The sequence below is a fragment of the Carcharodon carcharias genome, chromosome 6 (assembly GCF_017639515.1).
Source record: "Carcharodon carcharias isolate sCarCar2 chromosome 6, sCarCar2.pri, whole genome shotgun sequence".
NCBI classification, from domain to species: domain Eukaryota; kingdom Metazoa; phylum Chordata; class Chondrichthyes; order Lamniformes; family Lamnidae; genus Carcharodon; species Carcharodon carcharias.
The window spans coordinates 87854313-87873363 of NC_054472.1; the positions used below are offsets into that span (position 1 = coordinate 87854313).

The window sequence follows — 19051 nt, forward strand, 5'->3', positions numbered from 1 at the left end:
CTGCTTGTGACTGAGGTGGTAATCCGGGGATTATTATGCCTGTAGTTCTACCTTATAATTTATCCCATGGCTACTCATACACTTCGGAAAAACCTCTTTCTGAGACATATCTATGTTTTGCTATCCATGTGAATCACAACTGGACCTTTCCTTTCCCTCTTCAAGTTTCACTCCATCATTGAGATTTTCTTGAGGAGATTGGCATGGACAGGCAACAGAGCATTCTGGACTCTCACTCTCGGCTACAGACAACAGTACCTATCCTACTAACTATGCCGTCCCCTACATTTCTTTTTGCTCCCCCAACCTGTATCATGGCACTGTGTCACTTTTCTCATGCTCCCTGCAGACGCTCCTCTTGTCCACAGTATGAATATATCAACCCAGGGATCTGGCTATAAATCCACAAACCAATGTTATTCAACATTAAATAGGTAAATGAACAGTGCTCACTTATGCTTTACAGCAGCTTGCACTCTTTGTTTCTAGCAAGGTAATATTGAAATTACGAAGATTCTTGTCCCACGGTGACTTCTAACATAAAATTGATTTTTGAAACACAGTTGTTCATGCTCATACTATGACAAAATCAGATCTAGCTCAGTCTCCTGACTTTATACTGCTTAATTGACAATCAACACATACAAAATGAAGCATTTATGCCCATCACAGTTTTTCTGAAGATATATCTGAACAAAGAATGAATCACTATTAACTGCATCAGACTGGTTGCTATTTGGAGTATTCAATCTGGGGCCTGGAACTTCTTTGAAAAAGTAGATGTGAATTAAACAGCTCAGTCATTTAAACATATTGACATTCATTGAGTAGTTAATCCATACGTGATGCAGTACAAGTAGCTGTTACTCCATGAACTTCAAAGCAACTACTTGTAGCCACATCACCAGTGTGTTCATAATGAGACTTTACAGCAATTGAAGTCTTTTTTCTCTTTAGATTAATATTGACCCTAAATTAAAGGAAAGAAGCCAAAGATGCACACCCTAAATGAAAATGCTTCTTTAGTATCACAGCTGGATTTTCATGTGCATGTACAATAATAAGGATATCTTCTAATATTAGACGTTGTTATTTGCTTTAAAAATAGGCATCTTGCGAAACTTCTGTACAGAAAGCATTCCCCAAATTTTCCTTCTCGACATTTAATAACAATGTAATTATGAAGCTGTGGAGCAGAAAAGGCTTACTAAACAAATAATATAATACTGTAATGGTTTTGCTTTATTTGTAGGAATGTGGAATGACTCCAGGAGGTTCTTCCAGTGCTAAGTTCTCTCACATTTTGCAGAAGGATGCTTTTCTGGTCTTTAGGTCATTATGCAAACTTTCCATGAAACCACTGTCTGATGGTCCTCCAGATCCAAAGTAAGTGCACAAAAAGTTAGGTTCATTAAGGTACAAATATAGAATGTACCATTTTGAAATAAAAACTATTGAAATATATCTTCTAAGTAATCTTTAACAGTTTTACTTAGTTCAAGTGGTCCTTCAAATACACTTCTCCTAGTTGGCTACTTGAATTGCATTTTAGATCAGAAAATAATAGTTTTCACAAATGTAGAGAATTAATGCAAGAGAATCACCAAGTCTAATTGGCAGTAACATAATGGGTACCAGTTGCACTTATTATATGCCTTTTGTAAGGTTATCAGTCTCATCATTCAGTTCGTTTGTAAAGCCCTATCCCATTTTTATTTTCTTTCCAAATTTGTATAACCATTGTGACAGCTCTGCCATTGATTCCATTCATATCACTGTTACTACAATATTTCAAGTTGGCAAAGAAAGGAACATAAACAAGAAGGATTAAAAATCTGGAATATTTTTTGCAAATGGTTTAATGAGGACCCAGATTATGTTGCTTAATACGAAACTCTAAAGATGAAGCCCTTATATTGTTCAGCCATGGTAGAAGCCAAAAAAATCCAAAAATAATAGGGAACCAATGGTGAGGAACTTAAAGAAATCAGAAGTCAAGAAATAGGACTGGAGGAAATAGTGGGACTAAGTAGTGTCAAATCCCCAGACCTGATGACCTGTATTCTAGGATTTTAAGTGTTATGATGTGGCAGGTGATGTGTGCCAGGCCGACCGAATCCACGAGGTAAACCTGGCCACGCTATCACAACGGTTTTGCAATTTGTCTTTATTATGCGATGTGTGCACTGAATTCAGAAGTAACAAGTCCACCAAGACCATTAGAGATTTTTAAAAATTAAACTAAAATATTTATTAACAAAATAAAATATGTCAAGCACATCCATAAGACTACAAGTATACTATAATAACTCCTAAAATCCCAAATGAATCTGATCACCAGTTACACTCCCTTTAAGGTAACAGTCCAAAAATAGATTTTAAATTAAAACAAACTCAGCAAGTTAACACAATACCCTAGACAGTGGCATTCCAAGTGGCGCTTCTCCAGATTCAGTTTTGTTGGATAACAGACTTATGCACAAATGCTGGAGGCTTCATTAAGGCTATTTCACACACTCCTGTTAGATCTTAAATGGCGTTCTGACACATAATCTTCATTCTCATTTATATATGTTTCTCTCTTTTTAATATGTAAATTCTATTCTTCGATATGTCTTTGAAACTGTATCTTCCTCATAATATAAAAGCTTTCATGGTGTCAATATTTCCAGTAACCTTTGGGAAAATTAAACGCATTCCTTGGCCTTGCTTATCTGGCTAGTTGTAAACTTCATTTATCTAAAAGTGCAAATTCTCTTCACACCTTACACACTAAGCCAGTATCCATCTTTACTCATTAGCATGTCAAGCATCTAGCTTCTTTTGATGATTTAAACTTGCAGCCAACTTGACTACAAATGTAATTAAATCACGTACAGACCCAACTATACTTACCCCATAAACCTACTTGACAATAAACCAGAAAAATATTATGAAAATTATTATACTTTCATGACATGAGATTGCTGCAGAAATGCTGAATGCATTAGTTTTGACTGTTTAGAGTTCCTTCGATCCCAGAACCATTCCCCAGAATTAGAAAGTAGCATACATAACCCCAGTCTTTGTGAAAGGAGGAAGAGAGAAAATGGAGAACTATACACCAGCCAGCCTAACAGCAGTAGTTGTCAAAATGCTGGAATCTATTATTAGAGACATGGTAAAAGGGCACTTTTTATATCATGATATGGTTAAGCAAATTCAGCACAGGTTTATGAAAGCGAAATTGTGCTTGACAAATCTGTTAATGATTTTTGAATACACATCTAGTAGGATGGATAAGGAGGAACCAGCGGATGTGGTGTATTTGGATTTTCGAAAAGCATTCAGCAACAGAAGTTATTACACAAAATCAGGACTCATGGAATTGAGGGTAATATATTGGCACAGATTGAGGGATGGTTATTGGACAGAAAGCAGCAAGTAAGAATAAACAAGACATTTTTGGGTTGTCAGGCTATAACAAATGGTGCAATGCAATAATCAATACCTGTAATCTATATTAATGACTTAGATGAGAGGACTGAGTGTAACGTATCCAGCGTTTCTGGTGATAAAAAGGTGGGAAAGTAAGCAGTGAGGTGGACACAAAGAAGCGCAGAAGGAAATAGACAAATTGGGTAAATGGGTGAGGACATGGCAGATGGAATACAACATGGGGAAGTGTGAAGTTATCCACTTTGGTAAGAAAGATGAAAAAAATAAATTTTTCAAATGGTGAGAGACTAGGAAATGCTTGCATTTGGAGTGGCCTGAGTGTCTTTGTACATGAATCACAAAGTTTACATGTAAGAACAATTCAGAAGACAAATGGTATGTTAGCTTTTTTTTTTACAAAGGTCTTGGAGTATAAGAGTGCAGAAGTCTTACTACGATCATGCAGGGCCTTGGTGAGGCTGCACTGGAGTAAAGTGTGCATGTTTTGGTCTCTTTACCAAAGGAAGGATATGCTTGCCCTTGAAGGAGTGCAGTGAAGGTTCAAGAGACTGTTACCTCACATAAGAGGATTATCCTGTGAGGAGAGATTGAGTAGATATCGGCTACATTCCCTAAAATTTAGGTAAATGAGAAGTAATCCAATTAAAACATATAAAATCCTTAAGAGGCTTGAGGTAGATGCTAAGAAAATGTTTCCCCTGGCTGGGAAATCTGGAACACAAGGTAATGGTCTTAGAATCAGAGGTCGACCATTCAGGACTGAGATGAGAAATTTCTCCACTCAAAGGGTTGTGAATTTTTGGAATTTTCTACCCCAGAGAGCTGCGGATTCTTAGTTATTTTGTATATTCAAAACAGTGTTCAATAGATTTTTGGACACTGAGGAAGTTAAGGAGTATGAGGATGGTGCATGAAGATGGGGTTGTGATTGAAGATCAGCCATGATCTTACTGAATGGCGGAGCAGACTTGAAGGGCCAAATGGCCTACTCCTGCTCATTATTCTTATATTCCTAAATAATGGTTGTATTTGTACAATTTGATTTATACTACACAGGTTATGTGTGTTCACAAGTACATAAGTAGTTTTCTTAGTATTCTAATAATGATATGCATGCATGACAAGTCCTTTGTACGTGGTTAGTTTCAAGCTGTATGGCATATTCATTTAAGAGCTGTTTGTAGTTCTGTTGTCAATTGAGGATATTAACGCTTCAGACCTTTAGAAAATATTTTTTCTAAGAAACTTCCAAAAGTTTGTAAAACTATGGTAGAAGTAGAAAGCAATGTTCCTTATAGATGTAATCAAAAAGTATTGTGAGAGCTTAGGGTTAGATTAGCAAGGCTTATGCAAACCCAGCAAAATGCTGGGCAGTTACAAAATGTTCTTGTCAAAGTTGACAAACACACATGCAGACATACTCACAGACACCGTTTAATCACCATTCAAGTAGTGACCTAAGGACGACTTGGATTTATTTCCCTCTCGAGTCTTCTGCTCTGTCAACTGAGCAACTGAGGTGAAAGCTTGGACTGCCTCTGGCCACATAGATATTTGTGCGTATGTATGTCAGAAGGATAAACAAGTTGATGCCTGCATTGCATAATTACTGTATGTTGATGCTACATATGATGCATCAGTGCTGAACGTTATTTAAGTAAATGATTAAAGTGCCTTTTAGTACTGAATTAGTGTTGGGAATGAATGACTGCTCACAAATGAATAAGCCTGTCAGCACCTGTTTCCTGGATTCATCAATGTAAGTAGATTAGATTCTTGTTCAAAGGAAAACAAATTAATACAGGCTAAGTTTAATTTATCCATGCAGCTCTGGATGAATGTGTAGCTGAGCTAAGGGTTATTTAGATAACTTTAATTATTTTGACCTCTTTCAAATTGCAGAAGTGCTTCCTTAGGTCTTGATAGAGCCAAGTGTTGTATAGTTTCTGCAAGGGTGGATGGATAATCTGTTGTGCGTTATGTTTCTCCAATGTTAATTATTTTAAGCAATCAACTAAAGCCAAACTTAATTGCCGCAGTACAAAAAGCTGAATATTCACAAAATGACTATGGGTAGGCTTCCTAGCTCTTGCAAAGTTTTATTTTTTAAAACCACCTTATAACCAGTTAGGCAAACTAGGCCATTTTATTTACTCAATGTTGTAGTTCAGTGCACCTCTAGATAGCCAAGTGTATATAGTAGGAATCCTGGAAATTTTGAATATTAGCATGTAATTAATCACTATTGAAATAAATGATTATCATTATAGGGTATTTTTTGGAACAGCTGTAGAATTTTTTTGGATTTATAATCATCTTTGTAGAAGTGACTAACACTGAGCTAAATAACTCATGCATAAAGGCAATTGGCTTTGTAATGTGGCAATTTTTGCTGTGGGTGGTGGAATTGCAATTGCCCATTGACTTTCTGTGGGGTTTTGCAGGACAAGTTGTTGTCAGGCATCAGGGATCAGTGTGAAGAGAGAAAGCAACTGTGTATTACATTAACCATCCAGAACTAGCCGTGCCCCTAGCCAATCGATGCTAGTACAGCTACAGGCCTGGCATCTATCTGACACTGGAAAATTACCTAGGTACTCCCTGTCCACCAAAAGCAGCATAAATCCAATTTTGGCTAATTATCGCCCCATCAGCCTGCTGTCAGTCATCAGCAAATTGATAGCTACCGAGCGGCACTTAATCAGCAATAACCTGTTCATTGATGCTCAGTTTGTGTTCTGCCAGCGCCATTCAGCTCCAGGCCTTTTTACAACCTTGGCCCAAACATGGACAAAAGAGCTGAACTTAAGAGGTGAAGTTACAATGACTTTCTTGACATCAAGATAGCATTTGACAATATGCTGCGAGCCCTTGCAAAATTCAAGTCAGTCAGAATGAAGGGGAATACTCTCAACTGGTTGGAGTCAAGGGGATTCACCACCACTTTCTCCACGACAACTAGGGATGGGCAATAAATGCTGGCCCAGCCAGCAAAGCCCACACTCCATGAATGAATTTTTTCAAAAAAATTGGTTATGAGTAGTAAATGCTGGCTTTGCCAGTGACTCTCACATCCCTTCATCAAATAAAGCAAGAAGTGAATTTAATGTCAAATCAAGTACAAAATGTGAAATGAAGACAGGTAAAAAGATTGGATTCAAAAAGAGAGGTGAAAGAGACACAGAAAAATGCATTTTTTAAAAAGGATCTACAATAATTGAAAGCTGAAAGGATGAGACTCCACACTTACAGATGTTAATTTTCACTGCCCGAGAGATTTTTTTTTGGCACGAGTTGAGACTTGCCATACCATTAAAGGAGCACTTAATTGGAACAAGCAAATTCAAACTGTTTGTGGAGAGTTGAGCCTGTATCTACAATGTCAATACAAGAGCTTCATGTTGTTCAGTACATTTGAATGAGGGGCTAGATGGTGAGCTGCAGCTTTTGCACAGCTTACGGAGGGGTAGTACATCTTGGACAGCAACTTCGGAATTTTCACATTTAACCATGCATGTGTGCTTCCCCTGTGGTGTTGTCTGGTTTTCTCGTAAATAATGGTAAAGGCACTTCTTATGAAGGACCTTCTCCCATTTAGCAGTTTTTCATGACTGTAGAATGGTAGGGCCTTGCCTGAAGCCTTTTTTCAGTATATCATTAGATAATGAACCTTGGCTGTTTTCTTTTCCCACAACTATAAACCTGGATGAGATCAGCCAACTCGGCACAAACCAAGAATCAAATTTTGAGACCTCACTTGTCTACAAGATTCCATTCCATCCTGCAGTGTACTATTTTAACACAAAGATTCAAAGTTTTCCTGACATTTTTTTAAAGTATGATTGAATTGCAATTACAGCAGTTATGTTGTCTTTGAGCATGGGCGGGTTAGGCTGAATGGCCTATTTCTGTGCTGCATCTTCTACGTCATAAACTGAATTGCAGATAGACAGCAGTTGATGATTTTGACTCTTGGCTTTGTCTTTCAGTTGCCAGAGAAGTGATACATCTAATATCTATTTTATTTGTTATTTTATTGCTGAGAAAAGAGGCATGCTGTTGAAGCTTTTCATAGTGCACTATTTCAGTGCCAGTGTGATGCCAGGTACAAATCCCATACATCCCAATGACTGGCAGGTTGTATCAAACAGCACATCCCTTCAGCTGTTCACAATAGACAGAGTACTAACTGTACTCAATTGACCTGTGCTTACAAAACTCAGAACATAATGTCTGACAAGAGATGTGATTCTGCAATTGGGCAGCACTTGCTGAACAGACCCATGTGTGCTAAGAATTACACTAACAATCAATTTAAGATTACCAGTTGAACTCACAATGTAACTCGCTTAGTTTGTTAGAAGCTACACAGCTGCTTGGTGCATTTGCCATGGCAATGTCTCAACCAATCAAAGCCGATTAACGAACCAGTTAGCACCACTTTTCTCTCATGGTATAAATTGTTGTTACCTTTGAAATTTGGCTTTCTTGCATCTGCCCTGATGAATGCAAGCTGAAAAGCTTTAACAACATGTCTCTTTTTTCACCAGTACTCAAGTTCTGTACTACGAAATTATTTTTATGCTTATTTTATCTATTTTATTACCTTTGTAAATATAATGTATAAATGGTCTAGAGTATTGTAATTTGATAACTAGTTACTTTACTAGCATCTGTGATCAAGTGTTTGATTATACAACATAATTAATTGATTCTTAACTTAGTATCAATTTTCTACTACTGCAGTATTCTGTCTGTATCTCTCGTCTGTGAAAGGCCCACACTTTTGAGTAAAGCATGCACTTATTGATTTTTTAAAAGTTGTGACCTCGTAACTATGAACCAGAACTAGCATAGGCAATTAAAGATGCAAAATTAAACCTAAAGCAATTCTGCAGCTACCGATAATTTGTCAGTTCTTCAATCACACAGCCCTATTTTGTCCAATACCAGTAATGAATGATGGCAAGCAATTTGCTATCCCAACAGCAGTGCTTCCAAACTTTTTCCCACTGTGACTCTATTTTGACACTAGAAAATTGGTGAAACCCCAGAGAGAGAGTTGGGAGATTTGGGGTCAGGGAGTGGAGGGGTAGAGCAGCAAGAACTGCAGGGGGTGGGGTAGAGTTGTGAGAGTGGGGTAGAGCTGTAAAAGTTGGAGGGAGGTAGAGCTATAAGAGTTGAGGGGGTGGTGAGAGCTGTGGGGGGTAGAGTTGTGAGAGTTTTGGTGGGAGGGCGGTTGAGGCATGGTGCGGGTGTTGAGCTGTGGGCGGGGGGTGGGGTTGAGCTGTGGTGAGGGGGTTGGCCTGTGGCAGGGTGTAGAGCTGTGGGTGGGTAGGGCTGTGAAAGCTATTGGGGGCCGGTAGAGCTGTGAAAGCTGTGGTGGGGAGTTGGCAGACCTGTGGAAGGTGTAGAAGGGGTAGTGAGCTGTGGAGGATGGTTAAGCTGTGAGGAGTAGGGTAGAGCTGCAGGAGTTGGGATGCTTTTCCCCCCAACTGTTTTGCAGGCTTTTGTTGGATGCAGCGATTGGAGTTCATTTCATTAGGCCATGCCCACTGAGCCTCAGCAAGAAAAATATCATGTGTACACATCATCGGGCCTTGGAGTCAATACTAGGGCTGACCCACTAGAGCAAACGCTCCACAGATGCCATTGCTGCCTTAGAGGAGAGGGAATTTGTGACCCCAATTGCTCGTCCTGACAGTTTGTGAGCTTCTGCCTTACAGTATCCCACATCAAGTCCTGCTCACCCATTGCCCTGTTCTACATTGGTTCCGGGACCTCAAAAACCTCCTTAAGTCTTCTCATTGTCTTATTTACATACCTTAAGTCTTACTCCACCATGTCTCAAATTCCCCCTGCTTCCCATCTACCCCATATCTCCAGTCCCCGATGACTGGCCTCTTGTGCATTTTCTGTCCATTCCATCAATTGTAGCCATCCCTTTAGCCACTTATGCTTCACTCACTACCCTTTCAACTCCATCTCATCCTTTGATACCCTCCTTAAAAGCTACTGCATAAAGCAAGTTTTTGGCCTTGCACTCTCTGCTTGACAACAGTTCTTTTGATTGTACTTCTGTGAAGTAATTTGGAGCATTTTCGATTTCAAAGGTTTTGTTGTTGAAACATTTTAACTTTTGGAAACAAAACTTTTTTATTTCCTTCCCTCTTATTTGTCTTACTTTGATTTTTGTTTTAAGCTACAATTACACTTTTGGCATAATCTATCGTTTCTTTTTTAATCTTTGCTTTTCATTCTCCTGGCTTCTACATTCCATTTCAAAGTGGAATTGCAGATAAAGCCATAAAAAACTGTAGCACTGTTTTAAGTTTTAGAAGTATGGTCATAGATTTTAAGGGTAAAGAAGGACTTGTTTTTATTCATTTGTGGTATGTGGACGTTCCTGGCTAGGCCATCATTTATTGCCCCTGAGAAGGTGATGATGAGCTGCCTTCTTGTACTGCTGCAGTCCATGTGATGTAGTACACCCAGAGTGCTGTTAGGGAGGGAGTTCTAGGATTTTGACCTAGCAACAGTAAAGGAATGGCGACATAGTTCCAAGTCAGGATGGTGTGTGGCTTGGAGGGGAACTTCCAGGTAGTGGTATTCCCATGTATCTGCTGTCCTTGTCCTTCTCGATCGAAGGTGCTGCCTAAGGAGCCTTGGTGAGCTTCTTCAGTACGTCTTGTAGATGGTACACACTGCTGCCATCGTTCTTTGCTGGTGGAGGGCGTGAATGTTTGTGAAAGGGTTGCTAATGAAGCAGGTTTCTTTGCCCTGAATGATGTCAAGCTTCTTGAGTGTTGTTGGAGTTGCATTCACCCAGGCAAGTGGAGAGTATTTCATAACATCCTGACTTGTGCCTTGTAGACGGTGGACAGGCTCTGGGGAGTCAAGAGCTGAGATACTCGCCGCATGATTCCTCGCCTCTGACCTGCTCTTGTAGCCACAGTATTTATATGGCTAGTCCAATTCAGTTTCTGCCTGATGTCAAGGGCAGATACTCTCACCTCAGCTCTCGAGTTTGGCTCTTTTGTCCATGTTTGAACCAAGACTGGAATGAGGTCAGGAACTGGTTGGCCCCGGCAGAACCCAAACTGGGCGTCAGTGAGCAGTTTATTGTGAAGCAAGTGCTGGTTGATTGCATAGTTGATGACCCCTTCCATCACTTTACTGATGATGGAGAGTAAGTTGATGGGGCAGTAATTGGCTGGGTTGGATTTGTCTTGCTTTTTGTGTACAGGACTTACCTGGGCAATTTTCTTCATTGTTGGGTAGATGCCAGTATTGTAGCTGTATTGGAACTGGAATTGGATCTGTATTAGCTTGGCTAGGGGCGCAGCTAGTTCTGGAGCACAAGTCTTTCAGTGCTATTGCCGGAGTGTTGTCAGGGCCCAAAGCCTTTACTGTATCTGGTGCCTTCAGCCTTCAGTTTTTTCATATCAAGTGGAATGAATGGAATTGGCTGAAGGCTGACATCTGTGATGCTGGGGACCTCCGGAGGAGGCGGGGATGGATCATCCACTTGGCACTTCTGGCTGAAGATAGTTGCAAATGCTTGAGCCTTATCTTTTGTGCTGATGTGCTGGACTTCTCCTTCATTGAGGATAGGGATATTTGAGAAGCCGCTGCCTCCAGTGAGTTGTTTAATTGTCCACCATCTTTCACAATTGGATGTGGCAGGACTGCAGAGCTTAGATCTGATCTGTTGGTTGTGGAATCGCTTAGCTCTATCAATCACTTGCTGCTTACACTGTTTGGCATGCAAGTAGTCCTGTGTCTTAGCTTCACCAGGTTAACGCCTCATTTTTAGGTGTGACTGGTGGTGCTGCTGCTGGCATGCCTTCCTGCACTCTTCATTGAACCAGGGTTTATCCTCTGGCTTGATGGTAATGGTAGAGTGAGGGATATGCCAGGCAATGAGGTTACAGATTGTGGTCGAGTACAATTCTGCTGCTGCTGATGGCCCACAGTGCCTCATGGTTGCCCAGTCTTGAGTTGCTAGATGTGTTTGAAATCTATCCCATTTAGCATGGTGGTAGTGCCACACAACACATCCTCACTGTGAAGATGAGACTTCCTCTCCACAAGGACTGTGTGGTGGTTACTCCTACTAATGCTGTCATGGAAAGATGCATCTGCAGCAGGCAGGTTGGTGAGAATGAGGTAAAACATGTTTTTCCCTCTTGTTGGTTCCTCCCCCCCCCACCCACCTGCCGCAAACTCAATCTAGCAGATTGACCTTTAGGACTTGGCCAGCTGGGTCTGTGGTGGTGATACTGAGCAACTCTCAGTGATGGACATTGAAGTCCCCCACCCAGAGTACATCCTTGCCACCCTTAGTCCTTCCTCCAAGTGATGTTTAACATGGAGGACTATTGATTTATCAGTTGAGGGTGGGCAGTACGTTGTAATAAGCAGGAGGTTTCCTTGCCCATGTTTGATCTGATGACCTGAATCTTCATAGGGGCTGAAGGACTCCCAGGGTAACTCCCTCCCAACTTTATACCACTGTGCCACCTCTGCTGGGTCTGTCCTGCTGGCGGGACAGGAGATACCCATGGATGGTGGTGATGATCTGTAAGATATGATTCCGTGAATATGACTATGTCAGGCTGTTGCTTGACTGGTCTGTGAGACAGCTCTCCCAATTTTGGCACAAATTCCTAGATGTTAATAAGGAGGACTTTGAAGGGTCCATGGCTGGTTTTGCCGTTGATATTTCCAGCGCCTAGGTCGATACCAGGTGTTCTGTCCGGTTTCATTCCTTTTTATTGACTTTTTAGCAGTTTGATACGACTGAGTGGCTTGCTAGGTCATTTCAGAGGGCATTTAAGAGTCAAACACATTACTCCGGATCTGGAGTCACATGTAGCCAGCCCACGTGAGGACGGCAGATTTCCTTTCCTAAAGTGAACCAGATGGGTTTTTACGACAATCGACAATGGTTTCAAGGTCATCAGACTTTTATTTCCAGAATTTTATTCAATTCAAATTCCGCCATCTGCCGTGGTGGAATTCAAACCCAGATCTCCAGAGCATTACCCTGAGTCTCTGGATTACCAGTCCAGTGACAGTACCATGACGCCACCACCTCCCCATTTTTAATGAATATTTAAAGAAAAGTTAGATGCAGAGCTATGCAGAGAAGGCAGTGGAAGTAGTTGTTGACTGCTCAAACAAAGAGCTGCACAAACATAATAGATCGAATGACCTCCTGTGCTACAACTATAGTTGTTCACTTTGTCCAGTAGAAACAAATTCAGACTAGAAAATAATTGTTATTTTTTCTTCAATCATGACCAAAATTCAAGCAGAAGAGGCACACTTGGTTTAAGCATTGAAATTTTGAAAGCAACTAGGAAAGCAAGTAACATTTGTGAATGTGATCAATATAACCAAGAAAATATATTTTTGGAGACTATGTTAGATTGTGTTTCTGGAATCTGGATGTCTCCAAGTTTGTTTTGGACCACACCCCCAAAGAATAACTTTTATCTAGCTTTATTTAGCTTTTCTGAAGGGATATTAATTGCCTCTTTTTCAAAAGATCAGTTATATTAAAAATTGTGATGCAATAGAAAAGTAAATTTATGTCTATTTAATGAGGTTATCATTTTTGATTGTGCCTTCTAAAAAGATGTGTTCTTAATTTCACTCTTACCAATATTACTTCTAGGTCTCATGAATTACGTTCAAAGATCCTTTCACTACAGCTTCTTCTATCGATTCTGCAAAATGCTGGACCGATTTTTCGAACAAATGAGATGTTCATCAATGCAATAAAACAGTATCTTTGTGTGGCTTTATCTAAAAATGGTGTCTCTTCGGTGCCAGAAGTATTTGAGTTGTCACTTTCCATCTTCCTCACTCTGTTGTCAAACTTCAAGACTCATCTTAAGATGCAGATTGAGGTAAAGTATTAAGTTCTCCAATTCTATAATGTGGGTTTAACTCCTTGCAAACTAACATTTTGACCTCGGCACAGACGCTGAAGCCTAGTTAAAAGCAAAATACTGCAGATGCTGGAAATCTGAAACAAAAACTGAAAATGCCAGAAAAACTCAGCAGGTCTAACAGCTTCTGCGGAGAGAAAAAAACAGTTAACGTTTCGAGTCCTTATGACTCTTTTTCAGAGCTAAAGAGAAGTAAAATGTGATGAAATTCATACTGTTTAAGGGGGGTGGAGCAGGTGAAGCTGGATATAAGGCCAGCGACAGGTGGAGGCAAAGGAGAGATTGCCAGAAATGTCATGGACAAAAAGACAAAGGGGTACTGGCTAAAGGAGGTGCTGATGGTGGCACTAAGGTCAGAAAGCAGAATGTGATAATAGCAAAACAAGAGTAAGCACTCTGGAAAGAGCAACATGAACAAGTGACAGTTGGTTCTTGTGGGGGTGGGTTGGGGGGAGTGGATGGTAGTGGGAAAAAAGATTGAAAATAGGATAAAAGGTGGGGATAAAACAATGAATAAAAATGAAAATAAATAAGAAGTGGATAAAAATTTTAAAATGACAAAATAAAAATTAAAAAGTGAAGATGAATGTTGAAAAAAGGGGGTGAGGAAAGAGGAGAGAGTTCATAGTCTGAAGTTGTTGAACTCAGTGTTAAGTCCGGAAGGTTGTTAAGTGCCTAATCGGAAGATGAGGTCCAGTTCCTCCTGTTTGCATTGGGCTTCACTGGAGCATTGCAGCATGCCAAGGATGGAAATGAGAGCAGGATGGTGTGTTGAAATGGCAAGCGACAGGAAGGTCTGGGTCATGCTTGTGGCAGACCAAAGGCATTCCGCAAAGTGGTCACCCAGTCTGCGTTTGGTCTCTCTAATGTAGAGGAGACCGCATTGGGAGCAGTGAATGCAGTAGACCAAGCGCTGCTTCACCTGAAGGGAATATTTGGGGCGCTGGATGGTGAGGAGGGCTGAGGGTAAAGTGGCAGGCGTTGCACCTTTTGCGATTGCATGGGAAGGAGCCGTGGGAGGGTAATGAGGTGTTGGGGGTGATGGAGGAGTAGACCAGGGTGTCCCGAAGAGAACAGTCCCCACGGAATGCCAATGGGTGGGGGGGTGTTGGGAAGTGGAGGATCCTTTGAATGCAGAGGCTGGTGGGGTGATAAGTGAGAACAAGGGGGACCCTATTATGGTTCTGAGAGGGAGAGGAAGGTGTGAGGGCAGAGGCGCGGGAGATGGGTCGGACACGTTTGAGGGCCCCCTCAACCACAGTGGGTGGGAAACCTCGGTTGAGGAAGAAGGAAGACATGTCAGAAGCACCGTTTTGGAAAGTGGCATCATCAGAACAGATGCAACGGAGGTGAAGAAACTGAGAGGATGGGATGGAGTCCTTACAGGAAGCAGGGTGTGAGGAGCTGTAGTCAAGGTAGCTGTGGGAGTTGGCAGGCTTGTAGTGAATATTGTTGGACAGTCTGTCACCGGAAATTGCAACAGAGGTGTCCAGGAAGGGAAGTGTCAGAGATGGACCTAGAGAGATGGAAATTAGAAGCAAAATTGATAAATTTTTCCAGGTCCAGACAAGAGCATGAAGCGGCACTGAAGCAGTTTTCGATCTACCGAAAAAAGAGTTGTGGGAGGGGGCCTGAGTAGGATTGGAACAAGAAGTGTTCCACATACCCCAGAAAGAGACAGGCATAACTGCGGCCCATGTGGGTACCTATAGCTACACCTTTTGTTTGGAGGAAGTGAGACAAGTTTAAGGAGAAATTGTTCAGTGAGAGAACAAGTTCAGCCAGACGAAGGAAAGTGGTGGTGGATGGGGATTGTTCGGGCCTCTGTTCAAGGAAGAAGCTGAGAGCCCTCAGACCATCCTAGTGAGGGATGGAGGTGTAGAGGGATTAGACTTCAATGGTGAAGAGGAGGTGGTTAGGGCCAAGGAGCTGGGAATTGTTGATATGATGGAGGGCATCAGAGGAATTGCAGATGTAGGTGGAAAGAGACTGGATAAGGGGAGAGAGAACGGAGTCAAGATAGGAAGAAAAGAGTTCCGTGGGCAGGAACAAGCTGACGTGATTGGTGTACTGGGATAGTCCTGTTTGTGGATTTTGGAAAGCAGGTAGAAGCGGGCTGTCTGGGGTTGGGAAACTGAGAGAGGTTGGAAGCTGTCAGAGATGGACCATGTGAAGGTAATGGCGCCTCCCCAAAACCCGCTTCTTCCTTGAACAGGGGCCCTATCCATCACCACTCTCCTCCATCTGGCTGAACTTGTTCTCTCACTGAACTATTTTTCCTTAAACTTGTCTTACTTCTTCCAAACAAAAGGTGTGGCTATGGGCACCAGTTATGCCTGTCTCTTTTTGGGGTATGTGGAACATTGTTGATTGTTTCGGTGCCGTTTCATGCTCTCGTCTGGACCTGGAAAAATTTATCAATTTTGCTTCCAATTTCCACCCATCCATCACCTTCACATGGCCCATCTCTGACACTTCCCTTCCCTTCCTTGATCTCTCTGTCTCAATTTCTGGTGATAGACTGCCCACCAATATTCACTACAAGCCTACTGACTCCTGCAATTACCTTGACTACAGCTCCTCACATCCTGCTTCCTGCAATTCTTCCAGCTGCTTCGCCTCCATTGCATCTTTTCTGATGATGCCACTTTCCAAAATGGCGCTTCTGACATGTCTTCCTTCTTCCTTAACCAAGGTTTCCCACCCACTGTGGTCGAGAGGGCCCTCAACGTGTCCGAGCCTCTGCCCTCACATCTTCCTCTCCTTCTCAGAACCCCTTGTCCTCACTTTTCACCCCACCAGCCTCCGCATTCAAAGAATCATCCTCCGTCACTTCCGCCAACTCCAGCATGATACCACCACCAAACACATCTTCCCTTCACCCCTCCTGTCGGTATTCTGTAGGGATAGTTATCTCCGGGACACCCTGGTCCACCCCTCCATCACCCCCAGCACCTCATCCCCCTCCCACGGCACCTTCCCTTGCAATCACAGAAGGTGCAATACCTATCCCTTTACATCCTCCCTCCTCACCTCCCAAGGGCCCAAACACTCTTTTCAGGTGAAGCAGCGCTTCATTTGCACCTCCTTCAATTTGCTCTACTGCATTTGCTGCTCCCATTGTGGTCTCCTCTACATTGGAGAGACCAAACACAGACTGGGTGACCACTTTGTGGAACACCTTCGGTCTGTCCACAAGCCTGACCCAGACCTTCCTGTCACTTGCCGTTTCAACACCCCATCCTGCTCTCATGCCCACATGTCCGTCCTTGGCCTGCTGCAATGTTCCAGTGAAACTCAACAGAAACTGGAGGAACAGCACTTCATCTTCTGATTAGGCACTTTACAGCCTTCCAGACTTAATATTGGGTTAATGTTAACCATTAATGATGATTAATGGTTCAGACCATGAACTCTCTCCTCCATCAATCACCCCCTTTTTTTTATCCCCTTCAACATTCATCTTCATTTTTTAATTTTTATTTTTTATCCACTTATTTTTATTTTTATTTTCATTTTTATTCATTGTTTTATCCCCACCTTTTAACCTATTTTCAATCTTTTTTCCCACCACTGTCCCTTCCCCCACCCCCACAAGAGCCATCTGTCACTTGTTCATGTTGTTCTTTCCAGAGTGCTTACCCTTGTCCTGCTATTATCACATTCTGCTTTCTGACTTTAATGCCACCATCAGCACCTCCTTTAGCCAGTATCACTATCATTTACACCCTTCTCTCCAGGACATCTCTGGCAATCTCTCTTTTGCCTCCACCTATCGCTGGCTTTCTATCCAGCTTCACCCCCTCCACCCACTTAAACAATATAAATTTCATCACATTTTACATCTCTTTAACTCTGAAGAAGAGTCATATGGACTTGAAACGTTAACTCTGTATTTTTTCTTTCCACAGATGCTGTTAGACCTGCTGAGTTTTTCCAGCACTTTCTGTTTTTGTCTCTTATGCCTAGTATTGTTGAAAACAGCACCTTATGTAAATATCTCCTAGCTCAAGCTATTACAAGATATTGAATTATGTTAGCAAGGTAGGATTTTAATTAGTTTGGTTAACCAAGTTTTATCTGGATAGTTGAATACAAAAATTTGCACCTGTTTTCCCCCTTTTTTCCTCTCTTTGATTTGATGCTGATACTGTAACATATTCACGTTTTCCTTCCATGCATTTATTATTTTAGGTATTTTTCAAGGAAATCTTTCTTTATATTTTGGAAACTTCTACAAGTTCATTTGATCACAAATGGATGGTAATTCAAACACTGACCAGAATATGTGCAGGTATAATTATTTTTAATTGCTTATTTTGGAGACAATTGATGTTGTTGAGGAATTTAATATAAAGATACTAATCATTTGAATTAATCTTCATTGAACTTTCAGATGCTCAAAGTGTGGTTGACATTTATGTCAATTACGATTGTGACTTAAATGCTGCTAACATCTTTGAAAGATTGGTTAATGACTTGTCTAAAATAGCCCAAGGTCGGGGTGGTCATGAGCTCGGGATGACACCTGTGCAGGTACTGTGAAACATACTATTTTAACATGAAACTAATGGTGACTGCATGACAGTAGAACATAAAAACATCATATAAATCTGCTTTGATAGAATTTCAACTTACTAGAGTTAACTTGGCCTTAGCTGAGTCCTACGTTCTTGTGGGAACTCAATTGTACAGTTTCAAGTTGTTTGACAAGAGTCTTTGCAAGACTGCTTGAACTTGACGACCAAAACTGGTATATGGAAATTCAACACTGGTGCCCAGTGGCTAAATCTGTGATGCTAATTCCTCCAGCATCTTTAAGAGCACGTTCTTGTTTCTTATAAGAAAGCATCAGCCACTGTACCTAAAATCTCCTCGGAAAAACTATTCAACAGTTTTCTTACACACCGTTCTTGGGTGCCTGGGACCTAAAGTATGGGAGTCTTAGATGTGGAGCTTTTGCTCTGAGTCTCAACAGATCAGCAGCTTTGAATTTTACATGTTTTCTTCTTCCATCTGTTAGAAATTAAATATGGAGCAGTATGCATAATAGCAGCCTGCTGTAATGACAAATATTTATCAAGTCATCTGAATCTTCATATGCATCACCTTCATGTTCTACAGTACAAAGGCTCTCCTCAGGAAGCAAATCCTGTTCCCAACTGAGGAGATCAGCTTAAGACCCAATATAGAAATGTTAGAAAAGATAATTTATCTCTTGGGATAAGAGAAAGATAGCATGGTAACATTTTTCCCCAAATAATTGTCATGTTTGTTTATATGAAGTATTTCTGTGACAAAAAGTTCAGGTTAACAGTTTGACCAGACGCTTTTGGCAGTGGACTGTAAATATTTTATGAAGGTTTTTTTTACTGATTATAACTGATTAGAAGTTATGTGTGGAGATGTTCAGTGTAACAAGAAAAATAAGTATATCGTGTCTTTATTGTAATAAACCAAAGATGCATCACAGGAGTGAAAACAAAGAAATGTGGCATGTAAGTGACCTGATCAAAGGCAAGATTCAGAAGTACATTTTGAGGAGGCTTTTCAAGATAGTGTGAGAGTTCGCTAGGAAGAAGGATTTAGTTATAGTTTTCGGAGTTTAAGGCAAACATGGCAAAACGCAGTGTCAGGGCAATAAAATAGAGGTA

General features: G+C 41.1%; 1 protein-coding gene across 5 annotated transcripts in view; it reads left to right on the top strand.

The window, feature by feature from the left end:
• Positions 1 to 19051, top strand: part of arfgef1 (ADP-ribosylation factor guanine nucleotide-exchange factor 1 (brefeldin A-inhibited)) — a 312411-nt gene that overhangs the window by 146761 nt on the left and 146599 nt on the right. For all 5 annotated transcript variants that reach the window (XM_041189760.1, XM_041189763.1, XM_041189762.1 and 2 more), the window contains 4 exons: positions 1253 to 1386; positions 13121 to 13355; positions 17592 to 17691; positions 17794 to 17933. In XM_041189760.1, coding sequence (XP_041045694.1) covers positions 1253 to 1386; positions 13121 to 13355; positions 17592 to 17691; positions 17794 to 17933 — 609 coding nt within the window. The remainder of the gene's footprint in view (positions 1 to 1252; positions 1387 to 13120; positions 13356 to 17591; positions 17692 to 17793; positions 17934 to 19051) is intronic.